Raw genomic sequence first — 17,436 nt, forward strand, 5'->3', positions numbered from 1 at the left:
TCCAAGTGCAGCCTTGCGCAGTGGTGAGTTACTCAGAACTTTCCGGTATTTGCCGATTAAATGAAACATTAAATCCAAGGTGCCAGTGAAAAGTATGATGTTTTTATATGCTTGTGTGTGTATGTGTGTGTGACCACATTTGGTGACACAGTCTCTTTGTGTTTTTGTTTTTAGCTGCGTGAGTACAAGACTGTGCTGGACCTGAGTCTGCCTGCTCCTCTGGATGCAGTGGGCCGGTGGCTGCTGCGTGTGGAGGGGACGCTGACTGACGAAGACAAAGATACGCAGGACCACGCTCAGGCTGCTGAGGGTGCCAGAGAGAAGCTGGAGCTCCTCAAGGTCTCCGTCTCCTGCAATGCGACACTCTTCCGTTCTCGCAGTCTTACTCATCGTCTTTCTCATTTGTCAGTTATTCTCTGTGCATTAAGGCGAAGTGCCAATGTGTCTTTTGTCAGACCTCAATGGAAGAAATGAGTCATCACCTGAAAATCTTCAACTCCTTCAAGAACATGGATGAGTATGGTGCCATTCTGGTTCCAACAGACAAAATGGAAGAAATTAAAAGAAGGTTGGTTAAAATGCATCTACACTTCCCCTTGAATTGCTATGCTCCTGTGACAGGCCAGAAGTTATTGTATATTCACCGATTGGACCTTCTCCACAGGTTCACCAGTGTTCGTGTCACTGCCAAGTATCATGGAATCAAATTGGAGTACCAGGAACACTGGCACACAGTCCTGGACCTCCTGGGCCAGCTGAACAGTAAGCTGTGCTCCTGGAAGAGGCCCTACTGCTCCCAGGAGGGGGTTCGAGTGCTGCTCCAGAACTGGCATGTGAGTGGGCTTGGGTTGTGGCTCATCATATGTATCACAGAGTGAGAACAAACCTCTTCTGGGCATTTTGTATTCACACTTTTGTAGGTTTGAAATTGGATTATGAGTAAATAAGATCAAAGTAAGCCTTAATGCAGATGCAATTTAAATGACTCCGTAAAGATTGGCCAACCAGTGTTCTGGTGCTCATTACAAGAAAGCAATGTAGCAGTAGAGCTGGTTGCACTTTTGTGAGGTGAATGTAATGATTTGTCTTCTGAGCCTGATAATGCAGGTTTGTGTGAAGCCCTGCGGTGCGGTGGAGGTTATGTAATGCTGTAATGGAGATGGAATGTTAACTTTCTCCTTGGCTTTATGGTGCGGCTTAGAGCAAAAACACCAAAGTCATTATTATGTTATGCTGGGTGTAATTACAGTAATAGTTCTTGGCCATGGGATTTAAGAAACCATTGAGTGAATTATAAGCCCAAGTGAAATAAATCTGACCTTAAATGTCCAATACCAGACTGTTAGGGGGAAACAGACCCAGAGCTCTGCTGCCAATGATGATATGCCAGACTGCAGTGAGATCACTTTAAGTGTGGCAGACTTGGCAGAGTAGTTGTGTGAATGTAAAGGAAAGAACTGTGTGCTCTCACTGGGCCTGCGTGCGGTGATGGAGTGATTAGCATACTTATCTTTTGGTATTATTTCAGGAAGCCGTGGACAAGCAGGACCTGGTCTCTCTGCTGGAGGCTGCTCTTCTGAGGCTGAAACTTGTCGCTGGCAAATACACCAGCAAATCCGCCCTGGGTAAGAGTGTGAGCGTGAGCATTGGGGGGATGAGGCTGTGCAAGTGAGGCTGTGAGCTAGACCTCCATGCCATTTCCAGGGAAATTTGGAAAAGGAGACAGTATATTTAGAATGGGACTTCTATCATACCCGCTCTTTATTTTGCAGAATAAATGAATTAACAGGAAAAATTGTTTAAAACTTGGCTGAGCATAGGCAGAGAACCAGGGGAATCATTTTACTGTGAAATTGTTCTTTTTGGAGTGCTTTTAGAAGAAGAATATGTGGGTTTACATTGGAGCTTGTCATTTCGCATACCTCCCACTTGCAAAGTAAATACCTCCCACCTCATAAATGAAAACTAAAAACATAAATTATCATGGCAGGTTAATTTTGTCCCAGTTGTCGTAAGTGTAAAACACTAAATTCATATAGCTAACAGACTTCTCTGAGTGGAGTGTGATGCCTAAGCAGTGATTTTTTTTCTAGTACAGTGGTGACTTTTCACATCTCTCTCTCTCTCAGCTCCCTTTGGAATGTATTGTCTTTAGTAGGCTACCACACAGAGTGATTATTTTCATGTACACATCTGTGTATTTTAAAGATCATGTTCATTGATTTTTTAAATAAAACATATTTTATCCATGCAGCGCCTTATGATAGCGTATCCAAAATATAGCAATTACTGATTTATGATTTCCCCCTGTGCCCACACACACACTCACTGTCCTCTCCTCCATGACCCCACCTCGACCCCTGCCTCCGACAGCTGCGGACTCCCAGAAAGTCACCCAGCAGATGAAGGATCTGGAAGGCCGGAGCACGGTGTGTCTGGAGGCGGTGTCGGCGGTGAAGAGCACCATGAACCGCGTGCTGTCAGCCTGGGACTCTTACTGTGACTGCCTGAGCTCTCTGCAGGCCTGGCTTGCCCAGGAGTCACAGTCCCATTCTCACAGAGCAGAGGTAGCTCTCGAGACCGGTCCTCTCCTAAAATAGACACCGTCATTACCAAGACTGTAAAAAACGCTCACTGACATACTTAGTATGGTGTAGCCAATGGGAAAGGTTAGCAGGTGAATTAACATTATGTGGGTATAATACTGTGAGTATCCAAGGGATCTTTTCTAGTTCATTCTGATTTATTCTCACCATTTTTCATACTCTGCCCAATTTTATGTTGAGAGTGAGTGTCTGGAGAAGTTAAGCTTAATCTGTCTGTTGTACTGTTGACAGTATTTATATGGCAGTGCAATGCACATTGTGAATTCAGCCTACTATGTACTGCATACAAAAAACAATTCCAAAGGTAACAGGAAATCATTTGTGTTGGCTGGCATTATTTATAATGAAATTGCTTTAGGCGAGTGACCTTTGTCTGGTTGCTAGGTGAAACTCGGGCACTGCTTCTCCCTTTTGTTTGTTGTTCTGAATGAGCAGTTATTCATCTCTCGACTTGTCCCCTCCTTCACCAGGTGTCATCTGAATGTATGTCAAAGTGGAGCTCCTGCCAGGCTCACCTGAACGAAGTGGGAAACTTCCTCACGGAGGTGACAAGTCCACAGACAAGCCGCGCCCTGGCAGACGAAATGCGCAAAGTCAACATGCACTGGGCTGACTATGTCAAGAGAACCACATTGGTAAGTGTGGATGGTTCCTTTATATTCTGCAATTCTTTGTATTCCATAATTACCTCAGGTCAGTATTTACATAAGTATTTTTGACACTGTATGAAAGTTCTACAGTGTGTTGACATGTTGTACCGTATCATATGTGTGAGGTGTTTACCTGTACAATATTATACATGGACATACAGTAGTAACATCTTTATGCTGTGGATACGATCATCAAGTCCAAATCCTGCTTTATCACTGAAGCAGAAACTTAGGCCATAAATTGTGAGGTTGGGCACATTGTAATAAACATGATCCTGCTCCCTGTCAAGGATGGAACCTCCCGGCCTCCTGCCAGCCCACATAGCCCCCAGGCTGTGCAGGCTCTCTGCCGCGAGGCCAGTCAGCTGTTGAAGGAACCAGTGGAGGCTTTGTCTGGCCCTTTGCGTACCTACAGAAAGAGGCTACAGGTACTGTCTGTCTTTGTCATTGTTGCCTGTTTGGGTGTGTGCCTGTTGTGTGGGATATCTTATTATCATAGTCTTTCTGATGTGCAAGGTATGGTGTACTGGCTCATGGCTGATCGATTGAAGTTTGTTTGGCAATTATTCCTCCTCTCTGTTTCAGTTCATGATGGAGAAGATAAATGATGTGGACGTTGACTCGCTCGCCCAGTTCCCAGACTGCTCAGCTGAGACTTTACAGAAACTCAGACATACGCTCCCTGAGGTGCACCATAATGCTTCACTCCACTGATGTTTTCTCTTTGTCTACATTTGGGGCTTTCTAAATGTATGTCATGCATAGTTATAATAACTTATGTACAGTTCTCATAACTTTTTGAGTTGTCCTGATATTTGGAAAGTGAACTGTTACATGTTACCTAAGTGTTTTTGTGCAGACATCAACAATGAGGTGTGCGGTGTGTGTGTGTTTGTGATGAAGGTGGTGAAGACACTGCATGGAGCAGAGCAGGTCTGTGAGGAGCTGCAGCAGAGTGTGTCCAGCCTGGATGGCCGGCTGGCGGAGCTTCAGCACTGTGAAACTGAGGCCAGGGAGCTCTACCAGCTCCTGAAAGAGGAATGGAAATATGGCCAGAGCCAGGACCCCAGGGCCAGAGTAAGCACCATCATTTATTGGCTCATTTTATTTCTTTCCCATTCGTTACATCTCATTTGAGTGCAAAGGCGTCTCAACCCAAATCTCCATCCATGTGTGATTTGTGTTCATGCAGCTCATTGTGTAACCTTTTGTTCCTGTAGATGTTTATCTCTCGAGCCCTTCAATTAGAGGGTCAAGTAGTGACTGAGGAGCAAGACCTCCAGGTCATGGTGATGACTGGGCAGAAGAACTCCCCCTTGCAGTACCTGATTGCATCAGGAATGCAGGACAGGGTCAGAGCAGCTGTTGCACACTCACAGGTGTTTAGCCCACTTCTATTTTTTGGACTTCATTATGCTGAAAGCCAGTGATATTGACTCTCATAAGGATGGTCCTTACCTGCCATTCATATATAGCTGTGTTTACCTCTGTTTTCTCCTAGTTTTAACTGATTGTATAGGCAAAGGACTAAGCTGTTATCTGCACTTCTAGGAAGCTGTTGGGATGCTCAGCTCTCTTGGGGCTAGACGAGACCGAAGTCCCACTGAAGATCAGCCTCCTCCTAAGATCTTCATCCAGTCATACACAGAGGATGTACCCCAAACTCAAGCTGACACAAAATTCCACACTGCCACTGAGTCCCGGGTCATGACGACTGAGACACAATCTCTGGATGAGCCCCAGGATATGCCTGAGCCCCACCCGCAAGAGGAACCCCTGCCCCAAGAGCTTCCCCCGTCCCTAGCTCAGCCTGAGCCCCTAGTACAGCACCAACCTCCAGCTCATCCCCAACCTCTAACAAAGCACCATCCCCAACCCTCTCTTCACTCACCAATGCAGACTCAGCCCCAATCCCTGGCTCAGCCTGGTGCTCTAGCTGAGCTCCAGGCCCTGTCTCAGCCCCAGACCCAACCCCAACCCCAACCCCAACCGCAACCCCAAGCTCGTTCCCATCCTCAGGGCAAGATGCATCCACAGCCAGTACCTCAGGTGCATATCCAGCATTACTCAGAGTCCCAGCCTCCACTACAAACCTTCACATATGCACAGGCAGTAACTCGCTCAAAGCCCCAGCCTCAGTCACCGTCAGAGCCTCAGGTAGAGACCCATCCCCAAACTCACGCTACAGTTCATGCCCTAGTTCACGCCCAGGCAGTGTCTAAGCCTCTGTCCTACACTGAGGATCCAGTCCCGCCTGACACTAAGGCCCCGGTCCAGCCTGTGCTTCAGACCCAACCTCATGTGATCACCCTGGATAAAACTCATTCTCAGACCCAAGTCAAGCCCCATGTCCTTAAACAAGCAGGTGATCAACATTTCCCCCAGGCTGTGCTTGAGTCCTCCGTTCCTGACTACCATTCCCAGATCTCAGCACAGTCACAAGCTCAAAAGCTGCAGGCCCGTGCCAAGAATCGTCCCTGGATGCAAAAAAAGACCGAAACCCAGGCTTGGACACACACAACAGCAGTGCCAGAAGAGAAGATCCAGCATCAGCCATTATTCCATACCCAGATTCAGGTCCAGGCTCCACCCAAAGCCCAGGGCAAGATTCAAACCCAGCCCCAGGTCCATGTTCAACCCAAGGCCCAGGTCCAGGTTCAACCACAGGCCCATGTCCAGGCTCATAGCCTGGCCCGGGTCCAGGTTCATCCCAATGCCCAGGTCCAGGTTCAAACCCTCCAAGGTCATGTCCAGACTCAACCCCAGGCCCAGATCCATGATCAACCCAAGGCCCAGGTCTGGGCTCAACCCCATTCTCAGTTCCAGGCTCAACCCCAGGCCCATGTCCAGGCTCATACCCAGACCCAGACCCAGGTTCAGGTTCATCCCAAGGCCCAGGTCCAGGTTCAAACCCAGGCCCATGTCCCTGCTCATAGCCAGGCTCAGGTCCAGTTTCATCCCAAGGCCCAGGTCCAGGTGCAAACCCAGGGTCATTTCCAGGCTCAACCCCAGGTCAGGATTCAACCCCAGGCCCAGGTCCATTCTCAAACCCAGGCACAGGTCCGGGCTCCACTCCAGGCCCAGGTCCATGTTCAACCCCAGGCCCAGGTCCATGCTCAAACCCAGGCACAGGTTCGGGCTCCACTCCAGGCTCAGGTCCATGTTCAACCCCAGGCCCAGGTCCAGGCTCAACCAAAGGCTCAGGTCCAGGCTCAATCGAAGGTCCAGGCCGAGGATCGTCCCCAGGCACAGGTGCATGCTCAACCCCAGACCCAGGTCCTGACTCCATGCCAGGCCCAGGTCCATGTTCAACCCCAGGTCCAGATACAGGCTCAACTAAAGGACCACATCCAGGCTCGACCTCAGGCCCAGTTACAGGCTCAACCCCAGGACCAGGTCTATGCTCAACCCCAGGCCCAGGTCCATGCTCAACCCCAGGCCAATACCCAGGCTCAACCCCAGACCCAGCTCCAGGTTCAACCTCAGGCCCAGACCCATTCTCAAGCCAGTGTCCAACCTCAGCCCTGGTCTCATTCTCAGACTGAAGTCCAAGTTAAACCTAAGGTCCAGGCTCAGGCTCAAGTTCAGGTCCAGCCTCAGTCATGGGCTCATCCCCAAACTGAAGTCCAAATTCAGTCCAAGGCTCAGCCATTAGTCTATACCCAGAATCAAGTGCAATATCACCCCCAGGCACAAGCTAAGATCCAGCCTCAACCATGGGTTCATACCAGAACTCAAGGATTGCCACAGGTTTATCCACTAACTGCTCCTGAGATCCAGGCTGAAACAAAGGTTCAAACCCATCCTCAAATCCAGCCCAAGCCATTGACCCAGACTCAGGCACAATCACAAATCCAGCCCCAGCAGGGGTCTCAATCTCAGGCACACACCCAGGCCCAGCCTAAGCCTTGGACACCAACTGAAATCAAAACATTTCCACAAACATATCCACCGACCCACAGACAAATCCAACCTCAGACATGGGTCCAGAGTCAGGACCAAGCGCAATCCCAGGCAAAGACCCAAGGTCATGTCCAGGTCCAGCCTCAACCTCAGGCCAAGTCTCAAGCTCATGTCCAGGTCCAGGCTCAACCTGAGGCTAAGACCCTAGCTCAAGTTCAGGCCCAGACCCAACCTCAGGCCCAACCCCAGGCCCAGGCTGTACCCCGTACCAAGGCCCCAGCCTTGGCTCAGGCTCCACCTCAGGCTTACACAGAGGCTTATAGCAAAGCACAGGCATTGGCTCGAGACAGATTTGAGGATGCCAAACACTGCTTACAAGACCACATCCTGGAGGCCATTACAATCTTCCATGATACACAAATCTCAAAAAAGGAAATGGAAAGAAAGGAGGTAGGCATTGAACTTTGTGGGGGAAAAGGAAAAACAGCTTAAAATACTGTACATTTCCCAAATAACAATTGCATTTGTTGTATAGCACAAATGGTATCATTTCTTTCTTGCTATCTCAAAATTGTACAACTTGTATTTTCAACAAATATTGAACATTATACTTAATGGTCTCTTCCCACTCCCAGGAGACCCTGAAGGCCTTGGACCCTGAACTCCTTGGGGAGTTCCTGAGAGCAGCAGAGGGTATGGAGGCTTTCTGCACTGTTGCTCAGCTAAGAGACCTGGAATTTTTCACTGAGTCAGTGAGGACACAGTGGGAGGTAGGACGACTTTCCTTTGCGCCTCTAGGGAAATAAAACCTATAATACTTCTGAATTCTTAACAGAGCGCGTGACTGATGTCAAGATTGTTTTACACTTATAGTTGTCTTGGTATTGTTATTGTACTATGGGGAATGATCCAGTGTATGAGTATGGAGTGTATGTGTACTGTATATCTGTATATTTTGTTGGAAATTACAGTGCTGTGTACGGTATTTGTGTGAGTACATGGTAGGAAATTAAGATGTATTGTTGTGTGAATATATGTTTGCATGTTTGGAAATGCAGATATTGTAGTGCTATGCTGCATATACTGACGAAACCCTGTGTTTATTATCATTCACATCCTCTCTTACAGAGCATCAGTCTTTCCTGCCCCTGTTGTGATTTGAATACAACACATTTAAGTTGTTTATGCAAAATGTGAAAAATTCCTGTAAAAAAAGGAATCCTTATAGTGATAGCCTGATTATTCCAATACTTATTCCCAAGCATCAATGAAAAGCATTCATATGTGTTACTGTAACACCTTAATATACATCCTTAACTTGTTACTCTAAGCATTTCAAATTTTTCACTTTTCACCCAGGCTGTCCGTTTAGAGATAGGAGCATTTTTGAAGCACTTACGGTTTGAGATTGTGCGAAGAGACTTTCACTCAGCTGCTTTGCAATGTGAGATGCATATTAACAAAGAGAGGTCCAGCGCTCACTCTAATCTTGGTCACAAGCACCAGGTACTGAAATGTCTCATACTAACTTCACTGCATGGAAGGGTGCATGGGTTTCATGGTGTCTAATGTGCATGCACGTAATAATGTGACTGTGACTTTCTAATCTATTAACCCTATTATTGACTGTAATTTCAATGAATCAGTTGCATTAAGTCTTACTTATTCAAATTTAAATATAAAGCAACAGTGAATATCACATTGCATCACAATGGTAGCATGCTTGCCCCTGTTTTCAAGCGCAGCATGCCCCACAGGTAGCGATCTAACTGACATGCCTTTATGTTCCTGCTAGCAGTTGGAGAACATGTTCAGCAACTCACCGGTATGCTTCTGAAATGTTATTAGTAACAGTAATGAGCCTTGAGGTTTAGTTGCAAAAATGCAGACCTCGTATATCTGAACAGGTTTATGAATATGATTCAATACAAACCACACACCAAATGTTTAATGCACTGCCTGTACATGCTTGCTTCCAAACTTTCACATAAATAGATTTTAAATGCATTAATAAATAAACCCTATAAACAGACCTAGGAATTCAGAAAATCTGCATCGAGTTTGTTGCCATGAAATTTGTTCCTGTATATATCAGTGTCCAGAAGTTTCATTTTCCCTCACTGCCAGAAAATATGGGCTAGCTATTTGACCCTGCCAGTGTCAACTGCCTTTACAAGTGTAATCAAATTTTGCCGTTGAAGATCAAACAGCTCATACTGATGTATTTGTTTGAACTGGCAGTTGGCAGCTGCGAGTACATAGCTATTAACCTTATGTCTTCATGCCAAGAAGAATGATATTTGAATAATGGTAACCTCAAGGTATTTGCGTTTGCCATTGAACTGCTGTAGTTTGTAGTAATCAGATTGTTTGAGTATTACTGTATTTAATGTTTGTTTGTGTGTGTTAATGGACACTATTGTCACAGTTCCTGATCTAGAGACCATCTTCAGAATGCTTACTGTATCTAATATATTTACTGTAATACTTATTAAAAACACATTTATTGTACAGACAAATAAATGAACATCTTCACCCTTCCCCCTTACGGATTATGGGTGAAAGCAATATATAACAACAAACTAAAACAATAAAGACAAAAGAAGGCAAAACTGAGCGGTAACTTTTCAGTTCACGGCTTATGTCTGGCCCACTTTACGGCTTTCCAGCTCCTCCCATTTTTTGCTTATTTTCCTTTGACTTTCTCCGTCGTGCTCTGACATGTCATCAATCACATGTAGCTGTCTTTTCTGTTCCATCAACATGTCTAATTATTGCAGTCATGGTGCGAGGGTGCAGGGTACTCTGTTTTGGTGTTGGGTTGGATTAAATTCACTTTGTCAACACCAGTGGGTGGGGGGGGGCTTTGGCCTTTGGACTGTGGAGTGACCGCTGCTCTCCTCTTGCCACGGTTGCAGACGTGCTTCTCCTCGGAGGGCAACCTCCTCCTGGCCGGGCGGCAGCTGGAGGCGCTGAAGGAGCTGTGCGACACGCTGAGCCCCGAGGACGCGCACCGCCTGGCGCAGGCTCAGCTGCAGGAGTGCGAGAGGAGGCTCGCGGCCATACAGCGCCAGTTCAGCGGAGACAGGGACTCGCTGCCTGGGTGAGACAGAGAGGAGTGACGCCGTAGGCCTAACGAGTATGAATAACCTGTATGGTGTGCGTAAGTGTTGTTCTCTTTGATAGTGTGTCACCTGTTCCAGTACGTTTGCACGTATAACGTGTATGCAGTGCATGCATACAGTGCACACACACACGCACACATACGCACGAATACACGCAATCACACACACAAATGTGCATCGATACATACTATCATTGTTGTACCATTACACATTTTGTCTTGAATTATCCTCATTCAGACAAATTAGTAGGCACCAGATCCACTAAAGTACTTTATTAATGTCCTGTTGGTGATGGGATTTCCTGTAATTCCAATAGTGCACATGTGCCTTGCATATTTGGCCACATGAAAGGCAGGTTCCATCAGGAGAAGTACGATTCCTTTTGTGAGCCTCTAATTATGCATTTGGGAGTCCATTAGCCTTGACTTAAGTCTGTGCTAAGTAGTGCTTTTCCCTTCTCATTAGCTGACTTCCTGTTATTTTTGGGTTATTTCCTAGGCACCCTGTAGAGCTTGCTAAAGACAGGGCTGAGCACAGAGAGACTGCGATGTTGTTAGACGCCCCACGTGACAAAGCCAGCCCTCAGGTACTGTTCCGCTGTTTGCTGCTCATTGTTAAACCCAGCTCATCCTTTTCAATGAATGCAAAATATATCTGTGATAAGGATAACAGTAGTATTAAACACAGTAATTAGGATATTTCAACAAATTATTCAAATGGCTTATTACATAATGCTGGCAGCATTTTGATAACTTTATGGCTATCAAAATGCTGTGTAAGTCACTTTGGGTTAGAGCGACTGCTATATGTCTAATGTAATGATGATGGTGTGTGTAAAGTGTTAATGGAGGTGGACATGATGTTTAGGTTACCCAGGTGATTATTGGGGCAGACACAGTGGAGGTGAAGAAAGTTGAAAAAATTGTAATTGAAGATGACCCAGCCAAACGGGAAGCATTGGCAAGGTACGGTATTAAATCTCTTTCCGTCTGTCAAAGGCAAACAGCATTTCACTGCAACATTAAAGGTAATGATTATGGGATTTAGTATTGTGTTCCCCCCAGAGCACCTTGGGTCATTTACTGTTACTGTTGCTAATCCCGTTCACAGAGGTTTAAGACTCCACCATTGCCACCGTGGAGTGAGAAAGAAAAGAAAGTCTACTAGATGCTTATGTTTTTTTTTGTATCCAGATATCAAGATTCAAGAATCACCTTCCAGGCCCAGCTGGCCAAAAACAAGCAGAGTCTCCAGTCATTTCCCCCAGAAGTTGTCACTCCTGCTGACTTGCACACCCAACTGCAGGATTTGGAGGTCTGACCATTCCCACTGTCCTCTTGATGCTCAGATCAATGTCTTCCCCATGTCATTTACTTCCCAGTGAATAATGTAGTCTAAGAGTGAAATTTCTGGACTCATTAGAATATCTAACCGCACCTCAGGATGTGGTTTGTTACAGCCAGCAAAATAAAAAGTTAAAGACATAATTATGTCATTCAGAATACTCATATATTGAATGTGAAATTTTGATGGATCCTAACTGTATGGTCTCTGTGGCCCAGGCTCTGCAGAAGGAGACAGAACAGCTCTGGTGTGAGTTTGCGCTTCAGGGCACCCAGTGCTCCAAGTTTAAAGGTGAAGAGCATCGATTGGTGCAGGACAAGACTGAACTTATGCAAGAGTGGCAAAGACAGCAGATCTGTCTACAGGGGAGGTACAATGCAATGCAACACCAATCACTCTATACTGTGTGCAAGTCACTGATTAGTCATAAAGCACACAACACCTCGAACACAACATAACTTTATGATATATGAATACAGTATGATAATGGGTGCTTTAATTATGGCATACCATAAAAAAATCTAATTTAATGTGTATTATATTGCTAGGTTAATAAATATGCACACACTGTTTCACATAATCTCCCTTTTTTACTATTCTCACTGAAACAGACTTAAACTATTTGCTGCGTTTACTATGTCCTATGTGAATGACCAAGAAGTTCCTCATTACACTTGATTTCACAAATACACAAACATACTGTACCTACATTTCTGGCACACAAGACACATCCAGTGTGCTGCAAGCACAGTCTGCTAAGAGGCATGTCTTTATTGTGCCTCAGGATAAAATCCCTCCAGACGGCAGTTGGGCTGATCGACCCAAGGGAGAAACAGATCCGTCACATCTCTGAGCGCCTGGACAACTACATCAAGAAGCCTAAGGACGTCACCGCTTTCTCCCTCACTGACGCCAACTGTCTACAAGATATAAAGGTTCTCTGAGTGGAACCAGGGGAAATACTGCTGAATGTCTCATCAAACCTAGAGATCATATGAAATAGGCAACATTCGTAAATTTATAGTCTTAAATGAAGATTTACCCAGTCAAAAACATGATCTTGAGACCATATTTTAGAGTGGTTGGTGATAGCCCAAATTACCTTTGAAAATGTGAAATCGATACCATATTGTAAAAATGTTGTGTAGATTTACAATACTAAATGTAGGATCATCGTATTTTCAGGTCCTTTTCAGGATTTTGCCCATAACCCAGACTTCTCCACTCTGAGCAGGACCTGGAGGAGGACATCCAGCAGGAGATGGACCAGCTGTCTGGACTGGCCCACGAGGACAGCCCGGCTCTGGGCGAGCTGGACCCGGAGGACAGGCTGCCGCTGAGCCGCGCGGCGCTGGGCTGCCAGCGCGCCCTGGACCAGCTGAGGCAGCAGGGCAAGAAGAGCGAGGCGGCCACACGGGCGCTGGACCGCTTCCTCATGTCCCTGCGCACCGTGGGGCAGGACGTGGGCGGCACGCGGGCCGCGCCCTGCGAGGACGCCGAGGTGCTGCGCGACTGCCGCTCCCGCCTGGCGCACATCCGGCAGAGCGTGCGCAGCATGGCCGACAAGGCGCCGCAGCTGGACCGGCTGCTGGAGGGGGCGGGGCTCTGCGTCACCCGCGACGGCGCGCCCGCCTCCTGCCTGGACATGGTGTCGGCGCTGGAGGAGAGGCTGGAGGAGGCGGACGGAGGCCTGGCCGGGCAGCAGGAGGGCCTGCAGCGGGAGCAGGATACGCGCTCCCTGGGCCTGCGGAGGAGGGCGCTGCTGGGGGCGCTGCGGGAGCTCCAGGACGCCGCGGAGCGCCAGGGCGTGAGGGAGCCCACGCTGCCCGCTGTGCAGCAACGGTGCGTGAGCGTGATGCGTAACACCACACACTCAGACGTGGCTTCTTATTTTTAGCTCGTCCTTTATTTGTCCAGGAATAAACACAATTCACTTTTACATCACATTTTGTAATCTTTATATTTTTATTATTATTTTTAAGCATTGTTAGCATCAGTAACAATCGTGCCCTTTATAGCACAAGCTTATGTTATCTTTGTGATATCAACTGTGGAGAGTAAAACATTTTGTTTGAAAATAACTGACCTTGTTTGAAGCGTGTTGCTTCTTTTAGTTCTTTTGAGAGCTTTGTTGAGTGCCTGAAGGCCAGGTTGGGACTTTGGGACCTGTCTGCCCTGCAGGCCGAAGGCTGTGTTCACTCTTTGACTCTCTGCTGCCCCCTACAGGATGCGTGCCCTCACCGATGTTGAGAGCCGGCTGGCTCCACACCGCACAGAGCTGTTCAAGCTGCGGGGCGCTGCTGAGGAGGGCGATCATACCCTGGAGGAGCTGGAGAGCCAATGGGAGGACACCCAGAGAGCGGTGACTGAGGGGTGAGAGAGAGTCAGCCAGACAGAAAATGTGACAGAGAAAAAGTGTGAGCTAACAGAGGAAGAAAGGATGGGGCTTGGGGTGAGACAAAGGATAATAATAAAGTATGGGCATGGTAAAGTAAGAGAATAGAGGGCTGAGAAAACAGAAATGTTGGGGTAGATGGAACTGCACTGTCTCGCTGTGCCCTCCACCATCGCACATACTGAATGACTGGAATCTCTGCGTTTGGGTTTGCAGGCTGGAGCAGTGCCGTGTGCTCATGGAACTGCTGAAGAAGTTCCAGAACTGTCGCAGTCGCCTGAGCAACACGCTGCAGAGGGCGGAGCAGACCATCAGTGAACAGGCTTCTTACATGGGCAAGGATAACCTGCAGAGGCTTATAGCCACGGTATACTCCACACGTTCATGAGTGAAAAATCCATGGTTCATGCCTTACAGTTCAATATTTTATCCACCACTAGATGGCACACACTATCTTATGTTGTTTTTAAGCAGTTAGCATTTACCTGTCAGTGCTTCTTCCCTATTGTGTATTCCTATTGTTGCTTTTTGTATTCTGAATGACAAATGCATTTTTGTGCATGTAATTTTTCAGTTGAATATGATAATGTTCTATATAATTAAGCCTTACTGCAAATTTACATTTCTAGTATTTAGTGGAGATTTAGTATTTGTATTTTTTGCATTTGTATAATTTCACTTTTTACAATTCATTGTCTCTTGTAGTGCCTTTCATTAGCAGGCCCAGTAAACACAAGTGATAACAGCTGCATGCCTATTGTCTAGAGTCTATTGGAGAGTAGGGCATTGTTGAGAGAGTTCTGTTAAAACCCAAGGAACTAAGTGTGTGCGTGCGTGTGTGTCTATGTGTGTGCATATACATGTGCTTGTGTGTGTGTGTGTGTGCGTGCTTGTCTGTGTGTGTGTGTGTGTGCACATGTGTGTCCTTTTCTCCAGGTTGATGGCATTAAGGAGGACTTGGGCAGTCTCGGGGAGGGGGTTGAGGAGATCCGGGGGGTGTGCAGACAGCTGCAGTCCCAGCTGAAGAAGATCCCCGAGTGCGCAGACGCCCCGTTCGAGAGCGAGGCCGATGCCCTGGTGGACCGCTGGCTGGACGTGAGCCTCTCACCTCTTTGTTTGTCTCGTCCTGATTGGTCTATCTGTAGCACCCCAGCTGCTTGGCATTATCCTGCTGCCTGTCACTGTGAGTGATGGGAGACAGCTGGTAACGGTGTCCTTATGTAGCACACAGTGTGTTACCCACATCGCTTCAGTGCCCACTGCCAATGACCCTCATTTTACAAATAGCATTTTAATCTGCCCCCACTGTCATTTTCCCCCATTTTCACCAAGTTTATGAAGCCACCTGTTTACAAGACTGCCAAGGAGCACTAACATGCTCTAGCATCAAGCACATGAAGATTGCTTAAAAGAAATAAAATCTTCTGAATCGGTCTCACATTTGCAACACTTGCCCCTGAGAAAGCCAACTTGCCTTTTTCCTGACAAAAGCTCTCGATAATAACACACCGGCTGTGTAATGACATGGCTGCCGGAGAGAGGATTCTGATTGGTTGTATGCCCCCTGGGCTTCAGGTGACAGAAAAGACAGACGCCCACATGGACAACCTGCATGTGGGGCTGGAACTGTGGGACAAGCTGCAGCTGCTGGGAGGCGAGGTTGACGGCTGGATGGACAGAAAGATGTCCATGTTTGCTGAGAGACATCCCTTCCAGAGTGAAGATGAGGTCATAGCGCTGCAGGTAATGCACCCACCACACCAGGATTTCACATTCCTATGACCATTAATGAGGTCATAAGGTCACAAGTGTGGATGTGTGAATTTAACCATTGAAATGCATTACATATTCTCTATCTAATCTAGAAAGCATACATAAAAGACAAAGGTCACAAGAAACTGGAGGATTGCTCTGTATTTAATTTTGTTGTGTTTAACTGAAAGGGAGAAGAGCTTCTGGCTTCTGTAGAATTTTCCATTTAATTCCAGTCCATGCTTGAATTGTGTAGGGATTAAGTGCATACCCGTATCATGTTCCCAGGATGAGATCCAGGCTCAGGAGGAGAACATAGAGCGTTTCCACAGGAAGTCCTCCGAGATCCAGCAGCTCCTCCAAACCAAAGAATCTCCGCTGGAGCTGCAGGTGAGTGACGGTGCTGCAGCCTCCCTTGGGTGGGGCTACAAAGTGGAAGGAAACCTGGGTTATCTCACCTCAATCGCGCCCACAGGTGATGGAGAGCCAGCTGAGGAAGAAGATGGAGCAGGTGAAGGAGCTGTTCTCCGACAACAGCGACGTATTTCAGGAGCTGATGGCGGTGAGGCGGCACATCGCCGAGCGGATCTCCGAGTGCCAGTCTTCCCTGCAGGCCATCGAGTCCGCCATGAGCACTCTGAGTTCGTCAGAGAACCCACAGCTCCTCACCCAGGTACCCATGCAACCTCAACCCAGGGGAAACTGCAAATGCAGAAATTCTAGAATATGTGGCTGTAATAATGGGTTATGATGATTCCTTGTATGGAAAACATGAAGTCCAGTTTTGTAAGGGGGCACTTTTCAGACAGGGCTAGTAGTGCTTTAGTAGTGTCAGGACGTGTGGCCTGTCTCTGCAGGAGCTGTCGGAGCGGCTGCAGTCGGAGGCTGAGGAGGCGGATTCCTTGCTCAAGGAGGTCAGCCTCATGGGGAGCGTGGCCAGCCCTCACGCCCTGCAGGCCCTCATGGACGAGGGGGCCCAGCTGAAGGAGAGCGTCCGCCACGCCCAGGAGCTGATCAGTCAGAAGAAAGGGCAGGTGGAGAGAGGCCTCCTCAGGGCCATCAAAGGTGAGCAAGACTATTGAAGACTTAAGCGGGCAGCATACTTCTTGCGGAAACGAAGTTCGGCGAGGTCGTAAGAACAAAATGACGTGATTGCGGAGAAAACGAACAAACGCATTTCCTTGCCGAAGTTTTTTCGGCACTTCTTGCACCTCCAAGATTTTCTAACTAGCCGAAATCACCGCAGATGACACCAATGCGAACATCGTGTGTGACTGGTCAGAAATTCACGGTGGGCGTGATTTATTTTGTTTTATTTCCGCAAACTGATTCCCCGTCTCCAGGGAGACCACACTGCCGGCAACGTTACAATAATTACATATATACATAATACAATAATATTGATACTTTTGTTGCTACGTGCGGTTGGGAAACCGCATCGAGTATAAAACAATTTCGGCCGCAGAGAACTTCTTCGGTTTCGGCAAGCTGAAGAAAATTCGACTTATTATGACTTAGTATGCTGCCGGCTTAAGGGGGCACACTCCAGGTGGCAAACTCTTACAGCAGTAACCGTACTGCATTCCACTGTGACCATATGGTGCATAATTAAGTCCTATCAGCTGATAATGGCTGGATAAGCAAGCTGTTGTGCCACAACA

General features: G+C 47.3%; 1 protein-coding gene across 10 annotated transcripts in view; it reads left to right on the forward strand.

Annotated features, from left to right (window-relative positions):
• The first annotated feature begins 151 nt into the window (after positions 1 to 151).
• Positions 152 to 17,436, forward strand: part of syne2b (spectrin repeat containing, nuclear envelope 2b) — a 107,075-nt gene continuing 89,790 nt past the window's right edge. For 8 of the 10 annotated variants that reach the window (XM_064324086.1, XM_064324113.1, XM_064324132.1 and 5 more), the window contains exons 1-27: positions 152 to 339; positions 456 to 568; positions 665 to 833; positions 1,529 to 1,625; positions 2,374 to 2,567; positions 3,077 to 3,241; positions 3,547 to 3,684; positions 3,842 to 3,943; positions 4,160 to 4,333; positions 4,477 to 4,635; positions 4,808 to 7,609; positions 7,795 to 7,929; positions 8,519 to 8,665; positions 10,078 to 10,262; positions 10,783 to 10,870; positions 11,152 to 11,249; positions 11,478 to 11,598; positions 11,847 to 11,998; positions 12,413 to 12,563; positions 12,863 to 13,470; positions 13,855 to 14,001; positions 14,240 to 14,390; positions 14,960 to 15,118; positions 15,599 to 15,766; positions 16,064 to 16,165; positions 16,251 to 16,448; positions 16,633 to 16,840. In XM_064324086.1, the coding sequence (XP_064180156.1) occupies positions 462 to 568; positions 665 to 833; positions 1,529 to 1,625; positions 2,374 to 2,567; positions 3,077 to 3,241; positions 3,547 to 3,684; positions 3,842 to 3,943; positions 4,160 to 4,333; positions 4,477 to 4,635; positions 4,808 to 7,609; positions 7,795 to 7,929; positions 8,519 to 8,665; positions 10,078 to 10,262; positions 10,783 to 10,870; positions 11,152 to 11,249; positions 11,478 to 11,598; positions 11,847 to 11,998; positions 12,413 to 12,563; positions 12,863 to 13,470; positions 13,855 to 14,001; positions 14,240 to 14,390; positions 14,960 to 15,118; positions 15,599 to 15,766; positions 16,064 to 16,165; positions 16,251 to 16,448; positions 16,633 to 16,840 (6,925 nt within the window). In that variant the 5' untranslated portion in view covers positions 152 to 339; positions 456 to 461. The remainder of the gene's footprint in view (positions 340 to 455; positions 569 to 664; positions 834 to 1,528; positions 1,626 to 2,373; positions 2,568 to 3,076; positions 3,242 to 3,546; positions 3,685 to 3,841; positions 3,944 to 4,159; positions 4,334 to 4,476; positions 4,636 to 4,807; positions 7,610 to 7,794; positions 7,930 to 8,518; positions 8,666 to 10,077; positions 10,263 to 10,782; positions 10,871 to 11,151; positions 11,250 to 11,477; positions 11,599 to 11,846; positions 11,999 to 12,412; positions 12,564 to 12,862; positions 13,471 to 13,854; positions 14,002 to 14,239; positions 14,391 to 14,959; positions 15,119 to 15,598; positions 15,767 to 16,063; positions 16,166 to 16,250; positions 16,449 to 16,632; positions 16,841 to 17,436) is intronic. The other 2 variants (XM_064324169.1, XM_064324141.1) reach the window with 2 other exon arrangements.

This window comes from Anguilla rostrata, chromosome 1, assembly GCF_018555375.3.
Source record: "Anguilla rostrata isolate EN2019 chromosome 1, ASM1855537v3, whole genome shotgun sequence".
Classification (NCBI taxonomy): domain Eukaryota; kingdom Metazoa; phylum Chordata; class Actinopteri; order Anguilliformes; family Anguillidae; genus Anguilla; species Anguilla rostrata.